The 21725-nt window shown below is 52.6% G+C and overlaps 2 protein-coding genes across 5 annotated transcripts in view; one reads left to right on the top strand and one right to left on the bottom strand.

Annotated features, from left to right (window-relative positions):
• Positions 1-1065: 1065 nt before the first annotated feature.
• Positions 1066-17288, top strand: HK3 (hexokinase 3; the record flags this gene model as incomplete). 3 transcript variants are annotated; one of them, XM_080804885.1, is made up of 19 exons in its annotated part: positions 1066-1129; positions 4193-4314; positions 7320-7497; positions 7700-7854; positions 7941-8060; positions 8151-8246; positions 9132-9231; positions 9314-9497; positions 9955-10110; positions 10262-10495; positions 10859-11154; positions 11248-11387; positions 11466-11585; positions 14199-14294; positions 14480-14579; positions 16229-16412; positions 16504-16659; positions 16823-17056; positions 17144-17288. In XM_080804885.1, the coding sequence occupies 19 exons, from the start codon at positions 1066-1068 to the stop codon at positions 17286-17288; spliced, it is 2880 nt and encodes a 959-aa protein (XP_080661011.1). The 3 variants fall into 3 exon arrangements, with proteins under 3 accessions (XP_080661011.1, XP_080661012.1, XP_080661013.1); XM_080804886.1 differs by lacking the exon at positions 1066-1129 and having other exon boundaries at positions 4201-4314; positions 7335-7497; XM_080804887.1 differs by lacking the exons at positions 1066-1129; positions 4193-4314 and having other exon boundaries at positions 7350-7497; positions 10994-11154.
• Positions 17289-17438: 150 nt separating this feature from the next.
• The window catches only part of UNC5A (unc-5 netrin receptor A), a gene marked incomplete at its 5' end in the record, with an annotated part of 60778 nt that continues 56491 nt past the window's right edge, over positions 17439-21725 (bottom strand). For both annotated transcript variants that reach the window (XM_080804884.1, XM_080804883.1), the window contains 7 exons: positions 17439-18620; positions 18860-19038; positions 19717-19881; positions 19962-20111; positions 20249-20482; positions 20642-20810; positions 21060-21147. In XM_080804884.1, the coding sequence (XP_080661010.1) occupies positions 18455-18620; positions 18860-19038; positions 19717-19881; positions 19962-20111; positions 20249-20482; positions 20642-20810; positions 21060-21147 (1151 nt within the window). In that variant the 3' untranslated portion in view covers positions 17439-18454. The remainder of the gene's footprint in view (positions 18621-18859; positions 19039-19716; positions 19882-19961; positions 20112-20248; positions 20483-20641; positions 20811-21059; positions 21148-21725) is intronic.

Consider the following 21725-nt stretch of genomic DNA (forward strand, 5'->3'; position numbering starts at 1 on the left):
GGTTGGGTGAGGGCCCTTTTCCAGGTTGCAGACTGCCAACTTCTTGTATCCTCTCATGCTGCAGAAGGGGCAAAGATGTTCTCTGGGGCCTCTTTTATGAGGACGCTGACCCCATTTGTTAAGGCTCTGCCCTTATGATCTAATCACTTTTCAAAGGCCCAATCTACTAAAGTCTTCACCTTGGGCATTAGATTTCAAAAAAATTTTTTTTGGTGGTGGGGAGGGGGATATAAATATTCAGACCATAGCAGTGGTCGCAGTGATGCCCCAAGGTTCTATGCATTCAAGAAGACTGTTTGGGGGAAAAATCAGCTTTGTGGGGGCAAACAACTACTGTAGCCTGAGATTACCCTTCCCCTTCTGGTAGAGAAGACCCAGAGTATGAACCTACACCCCCTCTACCCCTCCCTGGCCTACCATCTGAGGGCTAGACTCCACAGTCTGGCTGCTACCTCTCCCATCATATATCCTCACCTACATGTATCTTTATTTAGGTCTTTGGAGCTGAACCGCATACCATGAAGGTGCCTTGTACTCCATGATTTTGCACAGGCTCTTCTCTCTTTGAAGGATTACCTCTGCCAGCATACTGCTAGTCTTTCTTCACGGCTCAGCTTCCTCAACTTGCCCTGCCCACTCTAGGGCAGAGTTAGTCTCTTTCTCTTATGTTCCACATTGCCTCTTGCTCCTTAGTACTTCAACATTTTGGAAGATTGTCTATTGTACTATATATTTCTCATGCTAGCCTCCTCCATCTTTCCAGGTGAGCCACCACCTCAAAACTCAGACTCTGAGTGTTTGTAAAGTGGGTGGGGCTCCCAGTATTACAGAGGGGATGTCCCAGGGTCCTTGACCTAGGTCAGGGTTCCAGCTTCCTACAGTTATCTTGCTTAAGTTTGCACCATAGCCCTGCCTGCCCTGGGCTTCTCTTAGGGCAGACTCAGAAGGAAGTGCATCTTCCTGAATTAACTGATGTCTAGATAGTGGTGGCCAAGAAAGAGCGTGGGACATTATAACTCAGGTGACCCGTGAGTTTCATTTTTGGGTGCAAACCAGGTCAGTGGGATGCCTAACATTGAGAGAGAAGAACTCAAGCCTGAAGAAAGTGAACAACTGCTGCTTCTCCCGGGTAAGACCCTCTTCTAATTCCTACTTACTTCAGGCCCATCCCCTCACCATCTCTCCAGCTTGGCCCATGCTAGCAGAGTAGAGGCTGGAACAACTAAGCCGGCTGGTCCTCAGTGATAGCTCTCATCCTTGGCAGGGGTCCCTGGGATCCTTCTCAGAAGAAGACTCACCTCATGTATCTGATTCAGCTGAGTTAAGCTAAGAGGCCAACTGTTACTCAAACGTGCACACCCTGGCTGAGTTCTGAGAATCTAGTGATGTGGGAGACATGTCCCTCCCCACTGGGCTCAGCTGGAAGAGGCAGATATGAGTACATTTACTGGGAGTGTAAATACTGAGGTTTCTTGGAGGAAGCTTCACAGTCTCTGGCATGTAGAAGTATCAGATAAATGTCCAATAGAGGAGTGAATGAATAAGAGTAAATGAATGAAAGAATGATTGAGTGAGCTGGGCCTCAAAAGGAGAGTGAAAGCTTACTCTGTGTGTAGTGGCTAGCCCTTTCCTAAGATTATAATTGCCTCAGTTACCCTGTTTTATCCTTGAAACAAACCTGTAACATTTGGGGAGTTAACATTCCTATTTGACAGATTTGGAAATTAGGTATATGGGATTTTGAAGACATTTGCTGGAAACTGATTTCTTAGTTCTCTGAATAAGAACCCCACTCCCACACCCCCCACCCCCAAATTTTTCAAAGCTGTATTAGCACATACCTATGTCAAACCCTCTGCTGGGATGAAGATGCAGGTGACTCAGACCAGTGGTTCCAGACTCGAGGAAAACTGTGAATGAAGGCTGGACAGCAAGAGACAGGGCGAACTTGTAGTCAGTGTGGCTGGAGTGTGAGGGAGAGTAGCAAGAGAGGAAACTTGGGGCCTGCAAAGCTATGATAAAGAGTTTTAGACTTTTTTTTTTCCCCCTGCAGTGGGAAATACCACAATGTGAAGGTTTACCTCCTATCTTAGGGGAGATAGAGCTGGGGAAAATAGAAAAATAGAAATATCTATTTTTGTGCAGTTATTCTGGTGATGTGTTAGGAGTTGGTGGGGCAGGGAGATGGACAGTATCAGTTAGGAGATTGTTGGAATAATCAGATGGGAAGAAGGTCTAGGGTGGTGGCAGTGGGAACCAGGAAGAGGGGATATGTGGGAGAGCACTTTCTGTTCTTAGCTCTTTCAGCCTCAGACCTGATTGCATAGAGGAGAGGTGAGAGTCAGGGATGTAGACAGGCACCTGAATAGCTGTGTGAGTGAGCAACCTTGATGCCTCCAGCCAAGGTGGAGGACAGGAAGACTATCATGGGGAAAAAGTGAAGGAGAAAATGAATGTGTCTTTGACTATGGAGTTTGAGAAGCTTCTCCAGCATCTGGAGAGGGATGTCTAACAGACCATCAGAATTTGGGATTTGGCTCAGGACAGGGATTTGGGAGACCTGAAACAGAGGTTTTAATCAAAACCTGAAGATGATACAAAGGGCTGTGGAGAAGAGGGCTATGACCAGAAACAGGGATGGGGTGGGGCATTGGTAAGGGGGAGTGGAGAGAAAAAATAATGAAGATTATGAGGGATTCAGGAAAGAGGCCCAGGAAAGACTAGTTATTGAAAGCCAAGAGACGAGAATTTTGCAGTGAAGAGATTGCTCATGGCTTTGCATACCTGACAGAGGACAGTAGGGGGTGGGGACTGAGGAAAAGACTAGGACGGGACAATCAGCAGCTCAATTTGACCATGAGGAGGGCAAATTCATGGGCATGTTGGGAGTGGAGGGTGGGCAAGGGTTGCAGGGATGGGAAGGTATCCTTCCCTGGAGTCTTGTTGCTACAGGAAGAGAGGTAGACTGATTCAGTGGACAAATCCCTTCTCCCTATCTTGGGGCCTTCACTGCATTTCCCTTTTCCTTTACTCCTGAAAGACACCTAAATCACTGAAGGCTCCCTTGGGAACTTCTTGGAATAGCAGTACCACCGCTAGCTTGAATTAGCAAAATACCAGACATTTCTACAGTTCTTTACAGTATGCAAACCATCAACTCCTTTAATCCTCACAAGAACTGAATTTTTGTTCTTTTATAGAGGAGAAAATTGAGGCTCAATTCAGATTCAAGTAAATAAATCTGAAGGTACATTCTGCACAAGGTCCTTTTGCTTTCATTATTTCATTTGCCCCACAAAGCTCTTTGACATATGTTGATCCCCATTTGGCAGATTAAGAAAATTGGGCCTCCCATTCGGAGACTTGGTGCTAGGTCTTCTGTGGAGAGTTGGGTCCTTAACTCTGAGCATAGGGCCCTTTCCATTCTGCATCACTGTACCTTCCAAAACCCACCCATGAGCTGATGTTTGTGTTGCACATTAAATTTCCCAAAGCATTTTTCAAGTCTTATTTAATTATTATAACAACCTTGTAAAAGTAGTTATTTCCTCCCAGATGAAAAAACTAAAATTCAAAGAAGTCATAAATGACCTGCCTGAAGTTATACCACTAGTGGAACCCCTTTCTGAAGTACAGATCCATCCCTGTCCACTTCTCCCTTCAGGATGAAATTTGTACAACATAGTTTGGCATAAAGGCCATCCATAGTCCAGCCTGCCTGCTTCTCCAGCAAGTCTTTGGCTCCTTGTTACCTCACTCTCTTTGTTCCAAACCACTAGAACATCCCTGAACTCCCAAGCACGGTAGCATGTCCATCTCTGTTACTGCCTATGTCAAGCGTACTGTGATTGTTGGTAAGGCTGTAAGATCCCTCAGGACAAGCCTACATCTGCTTTATATTCCAGCATCTGGGACAGTAGGCGTCAGGAACTGGTAAATGTAAATGAATGACAAAGCGAATAAATGGCATTGGGATTAGGAACCAGCCTTCCCAGTGCTCTGTTAATACATGTGCTTCTGGAAAATGGGGGCCTTCTGGTTGATTACTAAAGGATCATTGATGGTCAGAGGTTCTGAGCTCTGCCTACAGCTTTCTTCCTGGTCCTCTTCTCAAGGACAAAAGTTAAGGGCCACAGCCTCTGAGGGCCTGTAGACTATGTGGTTCACCTGGGCTGTCCCTTTCCTCCTATAGGCGGCCACCCTCCATTGTGGAACCACATGGACTCCATTGGGCCAATAGGGTTGCGGCAAAGGGAAGGAGCTCCTGGCTGCTCCCAGCAGGGCTTGCCCTGCCCCTCAGACAGCTCTGAGCTGGTAAGTTCAGCACTGGGTTTCTGATTCATGCCTATTTAAGGCTATCAAGAGTAGGATCAGCCCATGGGGCCCTGAGTTCACAGCCAAGCAGCCCTTTTTAGTTTCTCAAACCTTTCAGATCTGATCTAGTAACTGTCTCCTTTGTGACTTCACACAACAGCAGGGTGGGGATTATCTTCTCATTTTACAGCTGAGAAAGAGGGGCTTAGAGAGGTGCACTGATTTGAGTTTTAACTCATGACAGGAGCTTGAGCTGAGGTATTTCAGTTGCAAAGGTATTACTTTTGCCACTTTGTTGCACAGATGCCGCCCCTGACCTGAATGGGTTGACATAGTCTAGAAAGGACCCTTTTGGGGTTTTCTGGTAGAAGACTACATTCTTAAGACATTTCCTTCCCATATTTCTCTAGTCTCCTGCATATCTCCCTCCCTTCAACATAGCCACTGCAATCAGGCGCACAGAGATGATTTCAGAGCTGAACTCAACTTGGAGGTTATTCTTCAGCATAGTCCCTATGCCTCGGGTTAGCTCAGATTGAGTTTCTCTTTTCTGTCATCTTGACCAAGATTTAGAAACCCTTGCATGTCACACCATCAAACAGGAAACACTTGTGTAAGTCATTTCATATCTCCTAGTCTGTTTCCTCATCAGTAAAATGGAAGAAAATAAAGTCTAATCCTTCCACCCCCTGGAGGATTAAGTGAGCTAATGGAGATAAAGGACCTGTATAGAGGAGGCAGCCATGAAAGGATTCTTGAATCGTTCCCTGCAGTCTCTTTAGTTTTCCAGCTTGTTCTGACATCTGCTGGACTTGGCTTATTGCCCAAACTGGGGGGCATCACCCCTCCCTGCATTTCATGCTCCCACTTCACCTTTGTCCGGTCTCTGCCCCAGATCCTGCTGTAAACATTTCCTTTGTATTCAACTCATGGCTGGGCCACAGAAGTGAGAAATGACATGGTCCCTGGCATTGGGAACACAAGGGCCTTCTGAGTATTATTATTTTCTCAGCCTTATTCCAGGGCCACACAGCTAGGAAAGTGGCAGGGCAAAGACTCTGATGTAATTTTCTCAACCCATGGGGTTTCTTCGCTGCAACCTTCATCAGCTTTGGGTTCTTTTCAGGTGAAATTGCTAGGTTTTTTTGTTTTTTGTTTTTTTAAAGATTGTATTTATTTATTTGTCAGAGAGAAAGCGAGTGCACAAGCAGGGGGAGCAGCAGGCAGAGGGAGAAGCAGGCTCCCTGCTGAGCAAGGGGCCCAACACAGGACTTGATCCTAGGACCCTGGGATCAAGACCTGAGCCGAAGGCAGATGCTTAACCGACTGAGCCATCCAGGCATCCCTGAAATTGCTAGTTTTTATAAGGCTTCACATTTGTGTGGAAACACTTCAGTCAGATCTGGGTTCAAATCTCACTCTGTCCCTTAATAGTTGCTTGGATTATGCAGATGACTGTTCCTCTCTAAGCCTCAGTTTTCTCATTTGTAACATAACATAGGAATAACCCTTCCTAGTGTGCATGGCTGCTAGAAGCATCTCCTATAATGTAAACATCGAACTGAACATCTGGCACTCCATTTAGGATCATTTGCCTCCTTAGGAATCTGTTTTCCATTCTCTTTATAAAGCAGAGGTGGAACTGAGTCACCCCCATCTCCCTCACTGAACAGCCTCTCCTCCCTGGCTCCTCTGCCTCCTTATTCAGATGCCTGTGTGATTACTTTACAGACAAGTCCAGTGTGGGGCAGTGAGTCATAGGAATGGAATTTCTGTGGGACAGGCAATGAGGACCTGGGAAAAACAAAGCCCAGGAAATAGAGCTTCAGTTCGGGACTCCAGGGAACCCAGGGAGGTTGCTGGCATCTCTTTGAAGGACAGGCCAGAAGGCCATCTAGGGGAGCTTTTATATAGAGATGGAGTACTGGGGCTCCTCTTAGCTCCCCCACAGTGGGTTACTGGTGGAGAAGAACCTTGGGTATCCCATCTTCTGCTTTCTGCCTATCTACCCCCTCCCATCGCTCTGATTCACCCCTGGCCCAACCTTCCCCCAAATCCATCCCCTCACTCTGAAGAAAATCCCTTTATCCTCCTCCCCAGATCTTCAAATGGCTTGTCCCCTTCCTTCATTTAGTTCACTTCCTCAGAGAGAACTTCCCAGACCAATATCCAAAAACACCTTTTCCTCCCCTGGTCACTCTCAAACTGCTGTTCCTGCCTTTAAAAAAAAAAAAAAAAAAAAAGCTACTTTTACTACCAGAATCATATTTCATGTTTATTTCCTTATTTTCTGCCTCTATGCTGGAATCTGAGCTTGATAAGAACAGAACTCACCGTACTTGTAGTGCTTAGAATAGGGTTGGGCCCCTAATAGGTACTCAATCAATGCCTGTGGGAAGGATGGCTGACGGATGGGAGGACTGTCCTCCACAGTGTGGCCTCCAGGTTCTCCAGAGCTGAGCTTACTTAGGCTCCAGATTCAAGTGGATTGGGAGAGCGAAGCACGTGTACTTGAAATTCATCCCACATTTGTTCGTTTCTTTGCTCATTTGGTGAACGACAACTCACTGAGCAGTTTACCTCTGGGTACTGGGGAGCCAGAGTGAATTAATGGTATGACAGTAGCGGCCCCACTAAACCCTGAATTCTTAGAAATGGAAGGGTAGGGAACATCCCTATGTTGAGAAGGAACCACCAGAGAATGGAGCAGGAGGAAAAGGTAGGTGAGTCTCCCCTCCAGGAAGGAGCCTTCTGAGAATGCAGGAACTGAGTATGAGGTGTAGGCAGCAAAAGAACCTAGGTGCATGAAGAGGTGAGGAGTGGGGCTGGGCAGGTGTTGGGGAGACCAGCAAGACTCAGGGCTTAGGCAGGGCTCCAGTCAGCTCCTAGGAAAGCTAAGGGAGGTGCTGGTCTGGACTGGTAAAGGGAGGAGCAAGCTTGGCGGGGCAGTCCTGGTTGGAGTCAGAGAACTTGGCTAGACAATGGGGCTCCTGACCAGATATTAGCCTGTTTCTCCCCAGGTGCTGGCGTGTCTACAGCAATTCAAGGTGACGGAGACACAGCTACAGCAGATCCAAGCCAGCCTCCTGTGCTCTATGGAGCACGCACTGCGGGGGCAGGCCAGCCCTGCCTCTTCTGTCCGGATGCTGCCCACATACGTGGGGTCCACCCCACATGGCACTGGTGGGTGGCATAGACCAAAATAGGTGGCCAGGCCTAGGGAGAGAATTCTGATCTGGGGGAAGGAGTTCCTTATCCCTTTCCCCATTAAGAATCCCAACTCTAAGCTCCCTTAATGAGACTTTGCAGTCCTTGGGGATGTTTCTGGGAGGCAGAGGGCTTAGTCTTGCCAGCTGCATGCCTTTCTGTGTCCTGTTTGCCCCAGAGCAAGGAGATTTTGTGGTGCTGGAGCTGGGGGCCACAGGGGCCTCACTGCGTGTTCTGTGGGTGACTCTGGTGGGCAATGAGGGGCATAGGATGGAGCCCTGGAGTCAGGAGTTTGTGATCCCTCCAGAGGTGATGCTGGGTCCTGGTCAGCAGGTAAGAGTCCACTGCCTAGGCTCTGGGAACTGGCTGGGTGGCTGGGGCTCTGGTAGGCAGAGCTGAGACCCTAACTTGTCCCATAGCTCTTTGACTTTGCTGCCCGCTGTCTGTCTGAGTTCCTGGATGCAATGCCCATGGACAAGAAGGGTCTGCAACTTGGGTTCAGCTTCTCCTTCCCTTGTCACCAGACTGGCCTGGACAGGGTGAGGCAGAGTGGGCATGGGGACAGTGGGTGGAGGGTTTGTAGCCCCATGAAGGCTATTGGAGGAGTGATCCAGGTTTTCTGCCCCCAGAGCACCCTTATTTCCTGGACCAAAGGTTTTAGGTGCAGCGGTGTGGAAGGCCATGATGTGGTCCAGTTGCTGCGAGATGCCATCAAGAGGCAGGGGGTGAGTGGAGGGAGGGGCAATGGGAAGGCTGCCTGTGTGCCCAGCACATATAGACTGTGCCTGTGCTTCTGGGAGGGCCTGCTTTTCTTTTCTATTTATATCCTTTATCCAGTTTAACCCTGGGGTAATTGTTGCTACCATTCCCACTTCATACGTAAAGAGACTAAAGGCTAAGAAAGGACAAATACATTTTCAGGACCAAAGGGCAAAACAAAGATGAAATGACTTGATCCTGTATTCAAGGACCTCATAGTCTAGAGGGAAAGCATTCCAACAAAGGATTGTCCTTGTCAAGGAGGTAGTTCAGTGACTCTGGTAGCATGGGAAGGGCACACCAGGACTCGGGCAGGGGCTTTAAGGAGTTTGCCAGATGCATAAGCTGGGGTTGAGGTGGAAGGTTTGTTTTTCAGAGAAAGGTATGTGCAAACATTTGGATACCAAAGAAAGGTGGATCTGGATCCATCTGGACTAACTGTGATGCTAGTGGATGGAATTCAGGGCTAGGAGGGGCTGACTTAGAGAGTCAGGTACCTACAGTGCAGTCTTCAAGGTGCCGTGCTTGCTCACAATCATCTTGGTCCTGTGGGGAGCACTGGTGTTCTGGAGATGATGACTGAGGTCGGGAGCCTTTGAGAGCCCCAGGGCCTGAGTAGAGGGTGGAAGAGACAAGGGGGAGTGTGGGATGGGAGGAAAATTCTCTGTAGGGTGGGAGGACCTAGAATATATGTGTGGGCATGAACACACATTGAGCTTCATGGACTCCGAGCACCTCCATCAAGGCCAGGGCCCCTCCATCAAAGCCAAGGCCCTAGCCTTGCCCATCCCCCAGGTTCCCTGCATTATCCACTTAAGTCAGCCATGACCTCTGCCCTCTCCATTGTCCAGGCCTACAGCATCGATGTGGTTGCCGTGGTGAATGATACAGTGGGCACCATGATGGGCTGCGAGCCAGGGTTTGGGCCCTGTGAGGTCGGGCTTGTTGTAGGTGAGCCATGGGCCATTTGTGATGATGGGTGTGGGGGTACAGCTACCTGATGGGCAGGTCCTGATGGATTCATCCCTGCCAGACACTGGCACCAATGCATGTTACATGGAGGAGGCAAGGCATGTGGCAGTGCTGGATGAGGACCGGGGCCGCGTCTGCATCAGCGTTGAGTGGGGCTCCTTCAGTGATGATGGGGTCCTGGGACCAGTGCTGACCACCTTTGACCATGCCTTGGACCAAGAGTCCCTGAATCCTGGTGCCCAGAGGTGGCCTGACCTTCTGCTCTAGGGCCTATCACTCTTCTGCTCCCTTCTTTGCTGCTGTCCCTGAACTCAGGCCCTTGGGCCCCTCCCTATTGCTTGCTCATAGGGTTTCCAGGTTGCACCTTAGGGGGCCCTGGCTATGCTCAAAGAAGGAAGGGCTCAAGATTCTAGAACCCAGAATTTTCAACCCATAGCCCTCCCTTATTCCTGACCAGTGTTGGAGATGGGGGTAGCAAAGTGTTCCCTGTCCTCCAGAAGCCCCTCTGAACCTAATCTAAGCCTGAGGGGGCAGCGGGGTCTGGATAAACACCCACCTATCTCCTAGGAAACCATTGCTTCTGGAACCTCCAGTCTGGGGGACCCCAAAGAAAATGATCCTTCTTTTGGGACCTTTGGAGGTGGGACCAAGTGGGCTAAGGGCTTAAGGAAAGCTCTGTCCAGCCACCCTTCCTACCTGTAGGTTTGAGAAGATGATTGGGGGCTTATACCTGGGCGAGCTGGTGAGGCTTGTATTGGCTCACCTGGCCCAGCAAGGGGTCCTCTTTGATGGCTGCACCTCCTCTGCCCTGCTGACCCAAGGCAGCATCCTCCTGGAGCATGTGGCTGAGATGGAGGAGTAAGTAAGGAAAGCCAGTGGGCTTAGTCAAGGGGCTTCTTGGCTTGGGAGAGGGGAGGATGCTCTGTTCCCCAGGTAGCCATGGGGCTGAGGGAGGGCAGGGAGCTTTGGGGCTACTTGAGTCCCAAAGCAGTACCCTGTGTCCCTCCAGCCCCTTGGCTGGGGCAGCCCGTGTGCATGCCATCCTGCAGGACTTGGGCCTGAGTGTGCGGGCCTCGGACACTGAACTCGTGCAGTACGTGTGTGCAGCCGTGTTGACTCGGGCTGCCCGGCTCTGTGCCGCTGCCCTGGCTGCTGTTCTCTCCCGCCTCCGTCACAGCCGGGAGCTGCAGATGCTTCAGATTGCTGTGGCTACCGGAGGCCGAGTGTTTGAGCGACACCCCAGGTACTGGAAATAAGTACTTCCTGTGTGAGCAGGTAGCAAGAACGTGTTTTCCATAAAGACCCAGAGGGCACTCTAGTTCCATGTGTGCAAGGCAGTGGGTATGAGTGGCACCCAAGCAGGGTAGGGTCAGATGGGGACTAAGGGACTCCAGAAGTCAGAAGAGAGGAAAGATGCTTCTCTTTGGGTATGCAAGGGAGGGGGACTCTGAGGGCACTGGGAGCACTGGAGATACTGGGCACAAGGTTGGTGTATAGTTGGACTTAGAACTGAAGGGATTTGAAGTGATGGGGCCCAGGGCTTCAGCAAGCCCTGGAGTTCAGGGTCAGGTGTCAAGCCAGGTATGCCTGCTTTGTGTCTGTGTAGTTTCCGCAGCATCCTGCAGGAGACCGTGATGCTCCTAGCCCCGGAATGTGATGTCTCCTTCATTCCCTCTGTGGATGGGGGTGGCCGGGGTGTGGCAATGGTGACTGCTGTGGCTGCCCGCCTGGCTGCTCACCGGCGCCTGCTGGAAGAGACCCTGGCACCTTTCCGGTTGAACCATGAGCAGCTGGCAGTGGTACAGGCACAGATGCGGGAGGCCATGGTCAAGGGGCTCCGAGGGGAGGCCTCATCCCTCCGCATGCTGCCCACTTATGTTCGGGCCACACCTGATGGCACTGGTGAGGATCTGGCCTGAGTGTGGGGCTGGGATATGGGTTCATGGAGGTCACAGAATGTGCTTTGTCCTGACACTGGGGATCTCTGTTCCATAGAACGTGGGGACTTCCTGGCCCTGGACCTGGGGGGCACCAACTTTCGGGTCCTCTTGGTGCGTGTGACAGCAGGAGGTGTGAAGATCACCAGCCAGGTTTACTCCATCCCGGAGTATGTGGCCCAGGGCTCTGGACAGCAGGTACCCAGAGCTTGGACCTAATGTCAGGGGTGGGGAAGGACCCGGCTGGGCCACCCCCTGACTTGCCTTGCACCTCAGCTCTTTGACCACATCGTGGACTGCATTGTGGACTTCCAGCAGAAGCAGGGCCTGAGTGGGCAGAGCCTCCCACTGGGTTTCACCTTCTCCTTCCCATGCAGGCAGCTTGGCCTCGACCAGGTGAGGGAGGGAGGGCCAGGAGAAACTATCCCCAAGGGCTTTATACACTCATACCCTTCATGGAATGGGCAGGAGGCTGGGCAGAGGGCTTCAAGTATCTGGGGGTGGGGGTGGGCAGAAGCACTGCTGGGCTGAGCCAGCACCTAGCCTTGGTTTCACTGGACATGGTGTGTGCAGGTGAAGGGGTGTGGTAAAGTCACCTGGAATCCAGGACTGTAAAGAGGCCCGGGATAGAAAAGATTATGGATACCCCTGGGGGCTGCCAGTGGGCAGGAAAATGGAGCCAGGTTATGTCTGGGCACTTGGGAGCAGTGTAGGCCCAGATCAGGGCTGATGAAGGAACACATTGACTGCCTACTCCACAGGCCTGGTGTACTAATCTAGGAGACGTGCAGGAAACAGCATTAGTTCCTGTTTCGTGAAAGGGCTTACAGTTGCCTGGTTTCTTTGCCCTATCTCCCCTTCCTGAACTTACTGTGTCCCTCTCATGCCTGGCTTGGTGTTGGGTGCCTGACTGGAATGGTAGAGCAGCACACACAGATCTAGACACAGCACCAACTGAGCATACACCTCTACATGTCCTTCAAGAAGAATGCTGGACTTCTCAGTGCACATACCAGAGGGCTGTCATGGAGACAGCTCCTCCCGTACTCTGGTCCAAGCTCCCAAGAGTCTCCTCCTCAACACCCCTAACTTCTGCCAAAAAGCTGCCTTCAGCGAGGAGGAGCTTGCTGCCCCTAAAATCATCCACTATGTTCTTCCTGAAAAGCTCTGCCTTCTTTACTCCACCCAGCCTTTATGCAGTTTTCGGCTCTGTTCCAGGTCTGACCTCTCTCAGACACTGCTTCTGCACTTGGCTTTTACACAGTGGCCCTTTGGAATCAAGCATTCAGCAGTGTCTCTCTGCTGGTCTGCCCCACTCTAGACTAAGCATGCTGGCACCATTTGATTATTCCTTGTAAGATGTGAGAAGCAGGTGGGACTCAGTATGCAAAATCATGTGCACAAGAAGAAAACAGGGTCCTATTCGTTATCTAGAACGGAACTTAATTTCTGTGTTGACCCCACATTCTTTTGGGGGGATGGCTTAATGATAATCAACCTGGGGACCTCTTTCCCAAGGTAGGGGCCCCTTTCAGCTGCACAGTACCCTTTGCTGTGTATGTGCAGACACTCAGGGAAGTCGGGAAATGCCTAGGCCCCAGCTGTGAGGACTCTGACACTTCCTCTCTTGATTCTTAACACCTCCCTTGACAACTCACCTTCCCCTCCATGGGGAAGGAGGACAGAGACCTCCTCTGCTGTCAGATCACTCAGATCTCTTCTGTCTCCTTCCTACCCATAGGGGTATGGCCCAGGTAGAGGTATAGAATGCCTGTCTCAGGAAACTCCAAAACCTGGCTCTGAGGTCACCCCAGCTCCCCTTCCCCAGACCGGGGTCTTTCATCTGAGAGCAGGGAATTATTGCTGCTACTTACAATCTGGGTTCCCCCACAGTAGCCCTCCTTTTTAATTGCTCTCTCACTCTCTGGCTTCTAGTTTCTGTGTTTCACACGAGCATTCAGCACTCTGGCTGTGGTTACATAGGGCAGGGGATAAAAGGAAATGTTGTTAGAGGAAGAGTCGGTTCGTATCTCTAAAATTTTCTGCCCCAAAGATTTTCCTTTTTTTTTTTTTTTTAAGATTTATTTTAGAGAGAGTGCAGGGAAGAGGGCCAGAGGGACAGGGAGAGAAAGAATCTCAAGCAGACTGTGTGCTGAGCATGGAGCCCAGATGCTAGGCTCTATCCCAGGACCCCGAGATCATGACCTGAGCCAAAATCAAGAGTTGGACACTCGACTCACTGAGCCATCAAGGTGCCCCCCAAAGATTTGCATATCTGCTTTGCATGCTCTTACTTTGGGCAGAGCTGTTATTTTCTAACAGCAGGAGAATAATTCCCCCTACCTGCTCTCTCAGAGGAAGCTCACTTAGAAAAGGATAGTCCTAGATTGTCAAGCCCATCAATAAGTTCATAATTTAAGGCAAGTTTCTCATAATAAAGGCTTATCTGTCTTCTCTCCTCCCATCCTACCTAGGTGTTCTGGGTTCTGGCTTTTCCTTTTATCCTTCACTCATATCTGGAATACACAAGTGAATTTCTTTTCGACACAGCTCTGTCCCTAATCCCTCAGTTTCCTTCCTCTCAAATGACTCTTGCCAGTTCTAAAAGAGCAGAATATTCTGTCATTTGGACCTCTGAGCCTTCTCTGTCCTCCCCCTTCCCGTACATAGCACTTATTTTATCAGCTCTGTTCATTCCTAACCCAATTATGAAGGGCCATTCCTTCTGGGCAGCCGTCTTAAAACGTCCAGACTCTCAGACCATCTGAGCATTCTGGCACTAATAATAGAAGACACAGGTCGGATGGTTATTAATAGGTTTCTTTACACTGGAAGGCTCCTGGGGAGTTAGGAGGGGGCAGAGGGTAAGGCCCTCAGCCATGTGGCAGAGTGGGCATGGAATCCTGCTTGGTGAGAGGGGATAGCTTCTGATGAGATACAGGCTTTGGGGAGGGAGAGTGAGATTCCAAGGGGCCTTCACCTTCTGGCTCCACCTTTGTCCCATCCCAGGGCATCCTCCTAAACTGGACAAAGGGTTTCAGTGCATCCAACTGTGAGGGCCAAGACGTTGTGTGTCTGCTGCGGGAAGCCATCGGGCGAAGACAGGTGAGGAGTCTGCCTCCAGGGGTGCTTTGGGGCTGTGGCAGGACTTGAAGGGAGCAAAGGGTCTCCTGCTTCCTGACCTGGGTGGGTGGAGTGGGTGGCTCTCTGTAGTAGAGACCTCTGGGTCCAGCGCTGGTTGCCGTGACAACCACGTTGCCCAGCAACTAGCAGCATCCTTTTGTGTGCAGGCAGTGGAGCTGAATGTGGTTGCCATTGTCAATGACACGGTGGGGACCATGATGTCCTGTGGCTATGAGGATCCCCGTTGTGAGGTCGGCCTCATCGTTGGTGAGGAGGGCCCTGTTCTTTTGTGCTCCTACTGCCTGATGTTAATTCATTGCCTTCTGTTGATTCCTCAGGTTGGACATTCCTCTGGCCTTGGGGATGTGGTGTGATTCCCACCTGACTCAGCTAGGCCCTGCAACACTCATATGGGCTGGGTGTCTGAATTTTGCTCAGCTTAGCTATACTATTCATAGTCATTTAAGCTTTCTGAGCCTCAGTTTGCCCTTCTGTTAAATGAATATGAGCTTTGGAGTCATACAGATTTGGGTGGAAATACTAGCTCTGCCACTTCCTTCTGTATGACCTTGGGCAAATCACCAAAGCCTCCATTTCCTTCTAAGACAGAGATAATAGCAATGCCTATCTCAAGAATCATGAGAGTGAGAGGAGAGGGAACAAATTGTGGCACAGTTCCTGGCCCATGGTACACGCTCAGTGCTTGGAACTGGGTAGAGGCTGGGGTGGAGGACAGAGAGTGAGCTGTGAGGCTGTCCTTCAGGTAGTCCAAGATCCTAAGTCTTTATTAAACGTTCCTCCTCTGGCCAGATAGAGCCTGGATGAAGGGACAGGAAGACTATACATAAAGATGGGGGTAATACCTATCTTTTCAAAACCCACCATATAGTGGAGATCAAGCCCAGGACAGCATGTGGCAGTCAGAGCTGAATCTGACTCTGCACAACGGGATGACAAGGTTAAGATCAGAAAGGAAGTGGTCCTAACATGAGTGGGACTTGCAAAGAGTGTCTAGGTGGGGGAGGGCGGCTCTCATAGCTCTTTAGGCATCAGAATCCTAGGTCAGGAAGTATACGGCAGCCTCCTTTTGAAACTGGGAGCTTCTTGAACACAGAGCCCAGAGTGGGGAGGCGCTCAGGAGAGGTATGCCTAGATTGCTTTATGAATAAACTATTCAGAGGAAATCCAGGTGGGGCTGATAAGGAGACTACTTGCCTAGAGGGGACTATGTGTCGGGGAGAGAAAGGGTATATCTTAACCCAGAATGTGCCTTGTGTCGGGGAGAGAAAGGGTATATCTTAACCCAGAATGTGCCTTCTACCTAGAATTCCTTTCCTTTCTGTGTTCCTGGCTTCAAAGTCAAATCCAAACATCATTTCCTCTCTGTAGCTTTCTCTGACCCTCTAGGCGGGAAGACTCAGCTATGCTCAAGGCTCCCATCATGCTCTTCTTTGCACTTCTATTTGGGTACATACAGGCAATATCATGTTAGCTGCTTATTGCCCATGCCCTGGCCACCATGGGGCTCCTTATATCTGATCCCTGTCTATGTCCCCAGAACCTGCTAGTTTGACTAAAGATCTGGAAAGCTAGTCCAGGGAGCTTGGGCCTCTCAATTGCCGATAGTGGCGGAGCTCTCACACATCTCCCAGGGGTGCTCTGGCATAGCACAGAAGATACACTGATTGTGATGCTGGTAGGGAAAGCAGAGGAGGTCTACAGGGGTTGATGCTGCCAGGGTCTGCAGAAGGAATGTCAGGAAAGAAGGCAGACCAGGACATTAAGACAAGTTGTGGGTGTGAGGAAATGGAGAGGTCAGAAATGAGCCTAAATTTTGCCATCTCACTTTGGGAAGGGCACACAGGGGTCTTCTCTATGTCAGTAAATGACTTCCACCCTGTCTGGCCTCTCTGCAGGAACTGGCACCAATGCCTGCTACATGGAGGAGCTTCGGAATGTGGCAGCTGTGGCTGGGGACTCAGGCCATATGTGCATCAATATGGAGTGGGGTGCCTTTGGGGATGATGGCTCTCTGGACTTGCTTAGAACCTGCTTTGATGCAAATGTGGACCAGGCATCCATCAACCCTGGCAAGCAGAGGTATGGGTGGGGCTGGGCAGGGGCAGCTGGTGGTGGCTGGCACTGGTTATGGAAGCAGGTAGGGTCTCCTGACCTTTGTGCTTTCATGCAGCTTTGAGAAGATGATCAGTGGCATGTACCTGGGGGAGATCGTCCGCCACATTCTCTTGCATTTGACCAGCCTTGGAGTTCTCTTCCGGGGCCAGCAGACCCAGCGCCTTCAGACCAGGGACATCTTCAAGACCAAGTTTCTCTCTGAGATTGAAAGGTGCCTAAGGCCTGTATTGCCTCCTTCCACCTCCCAAGAGAATCTATCTACCTGCTTTGGGTAAAATGCTGGTTAGTGGGAGGTCCATTCTGGAGAACTCATGAGGTGGGAAAGCTAATGTAGGACCCTGGCTCTCTGTGTTCTGTTCCTTCCTGTCCTCCAGTGACAGCCTGGCTCTAAGGCAGGTCCGAGCCATCCTGGAGGATCTGGGGCTGCCCTTGACCTCAGATGATGCCCTGATGGTCCTGGAGGTGTGCCAGGCTGTGTCCCAGCGGGCCGCTCAGCTCTGTGGGGCGGGCGTGGCTGCTGTAGTGGAGAAGATCCGTGAGAACCGGGGCCTAGAAGAGCTGACCGTGTCCGTAGGGGTGGATGGGACCCTCTACAAGCTGCATCCCCAGTGAGTCTAGGTGCTGGGATGGGCAGGGAGGAATGGCCACGGGGGGATCTGGCTGGCCTGGGCTCACCTCAGTCCCCCTCCCCACAGCTTTTCCAGGCTGGTGGCAGCCACAGTGAGGAAGCTGGCCCCTCGCTGTGTGGTCACCTTCCTGCAGTCGGAAGATGGGTCTGGCAAAGGTGCAGCCCTGGTCACTGCAGTTGCCTGCCGCCTTGCCCAGATGGCCTGTGTTTGAAGAATTCTCTGGGAACTACCCTCGCTGGACCAGGGCCCAGGTCCCACCTGTCCCCAGCCATGCAGGACTCCCAAAGAGCCCAAGTGTGGCCCTTTTGTGTCCACTAGCCTTGACCTCTGGCTTTCCCAGAGAGAAGTAGCACTCGGGTTAGCAATATATATATATAATTTATTTACATTCACGTCCGCTAAAATCCCTACGCGCCCCGGCGGCCGGGCAAGGCTGTGTACATAAGGCCAAGTGTAAGTGCGCGAAAGCACTTAAGACAGAGTCAGGGCACGAGCTTCACACAACAGGCCCCACAGGGGGAACCGGCCAGCCCCAGGAACGGGCACACCACGGCACGCACACTTGCCATTGTCCAGCCCGGGACTCCCATTGCATATTCACATGCCCTGTTGGGCAGGGCTCCTCCAGGCTGGGGGCAGGGGGAGGATCAGGGAGGAGCCGTTGGGTGTCCCTGGGTGGGTGGGAGAAGGGCAGCATGTGAGAGGCAGATGTGGACTGACACTGGGTATGAGAGACGTGAGTGGCCTCTGGGTGTACAGCATGAGATGTGTGTGTGTTTGTGGTGGGCTGGCGGGGAGTATGTGAGATGAGCACACGAGACATGCATGGGCACATGCCCGCGTGGTGGTCGTACGCCTGAATCCAGGGGCCGCCCCTTGTCCAGCTGTGGCCCTCAGTCTCATAGGCTTGGAGCCAGGCCCCTCAGATGTGCCCCTACCTGGCAGGCACAGAAATGTTTGCATAAGGTCCAGCTCAGCCAGGAGCACTGGGGGCCATGTCCCGAGCCCAGCGTGTGCATGTATGCCCGTGTGTATGCGGCCTCCTGGCCAGGGGCAGGAGGAGAGGTAGCATCACACGCACATACACACACACGGATGGGCTGGGCCTGGCTTGGACTCTAGTCACTGTCCACCCGGAGCCCCAGAGGCTGGGGCAGGGTCAGAGCAGGTGGCAGTGCCAGCCTGGCCAGGCAGGCCTTGGAGGGGTGGAAGTGTGGGCAGAGTCTGAAGGGCCAGTGTTAAGGGACAGTGTCTTCCAGGAGGGGGCCTGTCCACACAGCTCCCCCTGAGTAGGGGAAAGGGCCCCATCTGGCTTCTGCCCGTCCCTGGCGGGTGCCAAAGCTGGTGAGAGTATAGGCGTTGTAGGCCTGGCTGGCCTCAGCACTCCGCCTCTGACACCGTGAAGAGGCCAGCATCTGGCTGGCCCAGTCCGGCTACTGCTGCAGCCAGCTGGCTGAGGTTGCCATTGGGGAAGTGCCGCGCCTCCCACAGGTTGAGGATCATGGCTGTGGGGCTGGGCTTGGAGGCAAAGAAGCTGAGATGGCTGTGGAAGGGAGGGGACAGGAGCCAGTCAGCAGCCCTGCCTCACCCCAGGCTGTTCCCTTCTGCCTCTCAGCCCACCCAAGGGCAGGACCTCCCCTTGGCCAAGTGCACTGGATACCCTTGCTGCTGGTGGTCAGGGTGCAAGCCCCACTGAGCTTCTAACCCACCCCACCCATCCTCTCCCGCCAGGAAGGACTGCAGGGGGCCTTTGCAGCCCCTCCCTGCCCATCTCCCACCCACCTGTCCAGGTGGAGTTTCTGGGCCAGAGTCCGCCAGTCAGCACCCCGGCTACAGGGTGGGTCGAGGCTGGTAATGATCTTCTGCCGAATGAGGAAGGGGATCTTGAAGGCACTGGGGCCCACTAGGGCTGGGACCCCCCCTTCACTCTCCAGAGCCAACAGCTCAGCAAATCTTGTGTCCTGGAGGTGGGGGAGAGGGGAGGTGCCTGTTAGAACTTTGATGGCCCAGGCCCACTGCCACCACCTGCTGGGGGAGCACCCAAACCACCACAGCATGGGGGTAGCATGGGTACTATTTCCTGGGCACCCTTGGTATGCCAGAGCTCTGCTCACTAGAGTTTAGAAGTTCTCAAGGCTCAGAGCTATGGTGACCTACCCAAAGTCTCATAGCCAGTGAGCAGAGGAGCTATCAAGCCTCATTCCCCTCCTCTCTCCCCATCACCCCTCCCCAAGTCACCCCAATGATTACTCAGAACTCACTGTGCTCAACTCACTATCTTTGTCCTCCCCACTCAGTTCCCACTGCCAGAAGCCCCCTTTCCCTCATTACTCTCTATCCCTTACTCATCCTTCAAGGCATTGTACAAAGTTCCTCCTCCTGGAAACCCCAAGGCCCCCAGGCTCTGTCTCTCCCTCCTGCTGCTCCCACATCCTCTTCAATTTCCACCCCCAAGTCAGATTGCGATCGCATCTGTCTGCATCTGTCTGTTTGCATCTGCACCTCTCTCTCTGGAGACTTGGGGGAAACTGCCAAGCAGTTTCTAGGAGGAGGTGGGCTTGGTGGCAGGAGAGGCCCAGTGTGTGTGTGTTGGCAGGGGGAGGCACATTTCTGCAGTGCTGATGCCCCCTTCTGCCCACCTTGGTGATGTTGAAGTTGATATTGAAGCTCTGCCCATCGCCTTCCACCTGCCACACCCACACCTTGCAGGCCAGGTCACTGGTGCTGGGGCTGACGCGCTCCAAGGTGAAGGTGCAGTGCAGGTACTGCTGGGTGCCATTCCAGATATGATAAAAGGGGATCTCCTGAGGGGGTGGGCAGAGAGGCTGAGTCAGGTGTGCCCAACCTTGGGTGTGCCCACTCTAGGCACCCTGAGTGGCCTCACCTGGTAGCTAACGAGGAGCTTGCTCTTCCACAGGGAGCTGGGCACATCGTGGATGGACAAGCGCAGGTTGTGGTAACTGTCCTTGAAGTGCAGGACTCGAGGCTCCTGGATCAGCTGTCCCCCCAGCTGCTTCTCCAGCTGTACCACCTCCTGTAGCACACCCCAGGTGGTCAGCTGAGGCTAGGGCCCAGAGCACCCTTCCCCACTGCTGCCCCTCCCAGGAGGAGAGGCCCTCAGTATCAGTGGTGGTGCGGCCTCCCTGTGGCAGGGTGGGGGCGGGGGGGTACCTTGAGTGCGTCGTGGGTGTCGTGTAGGCAGTAGACTCGGATGTTGTACTCGAGGGAGGTGCAGGCCACGGGGGCAAACAGAAGCAGCTTGAGGCGCTTGGTCGCGGCCACACTGAGGGCCTCTCCCACCAGGGCAAAGCGGCCCAGTTGCTCAGTGAAGACATAGCAGGCGCCGGCCTCCAGCTGGCAGTAGTAGAGGTGGGAGGGTGCCTCCTCGCCCAGATGCAGCACATCCTGCGGGCAAGGGCCTGATGGGTCAGCTCATGGCTAACTCCAACTGTGAGGAGTGGCCAGACTGGGGAGAGGGTGGCTCAAGGGCCAGGTAGGAAGCCCAGGCTCCACTCTGAACTCCTCAGTGCTCAGGTGGGTGGGCTCAGGGCCATTCCTGCTCACCTCCCAGCTGCCCTCACAGGACTGCTTTTTGAGGCGCAGGCTCCAGCTCTCTGGGCAGGGCTCCCCACAGTGGTCCATGGCGAGGATGACCGGCCGGGTGAGCAGGACTCCAGGGGGCCCACAGCTAACGATGGGACTCAGCAGGGTCTGACAGCCAGCTAGGGGCAACCTCAAGTGGGAAAATATGGGTGGAGAGGGAAAGGTGTCAGTGGGCTGTCCTGAGAGTTGGCTGGGGCAGGGCAATTGGCACCCCAGGGTTGAGGCCCCAGGGCTGGGTGGAGCTTATGGGCAGTTCTTCCCTGCCCTACCCAGGGCTAGGCCAGACCAAGTCTGACAGTAGATGGGTAGGGGATGTCATGGTGACTGAAGGCAGAGGGCAGGACCCACCCAGCCCTAGCAACAGGGCCCGCGCCCACACCTCACATCCTCTGGCTTGTGCAGCGTGAGGTAGATCTCGTAGATCTTTCCCCGGGGTATGGCATCTGGAGGAATGAGGAGGCTGATCCCTGTGACAAAGTAGGAGGAGGCCTGGGGTTTACCAGGGCTGCAAAGACATCAAACACCCCTCTCTCCCAGTCCCTACAGGCACCTCCCTTTGAGGACTGACCAGTGCCAGCCTGGAGTAGGGGACAGAGGTGCCACAGGGACTGCCAGGCTGTCCACCTACCCACATAGGCATGAAACGGAGTCCTAGTGACCCCAAGAGAGGCTAAGGGAACTCGGGTGGAAAAAGCATGCCTAGTTAGCCTGAGCACAGAAAGCTCTGGAACAAAAGGTGCTAGGTGTTCTGTACCTACCTGACCTATCACCCAAAAGACACTGGGTGGGGCCAGGGCACTCCTGCTTAAAATCTTCCCTGCCTCCAGCATAAGGTCCAGCTCCCTGGCTTAGCCCTTCACCTCTGGCCCCAGCTGCTTTTCCAGCAGCTTCCTCAGCCCAGCCTATGCTGTATCCTTGGCTATTCTGAAGTCCCTCTCTTGAGCACACCTCCGCCTGGGTGCCCTGTCCTCCTGCTCTGCTCAAGCTTTCCTCCTCCTATCGGCCCTGGCCATCTTTAGGGATGGCCATTCTCAGCCACCATGAC

This window comes from Martes martes, assembly GCF_963455335.1.
Source record: "Martes martes genome assembly, chromosome: 5".
Classification (NCBI taxonomy): domain Eukaryota; kingdom Metazoa; phylum Chordata; class Mammalia; order Carnivora; family Mustelidae; genus Martes; species Martes martes.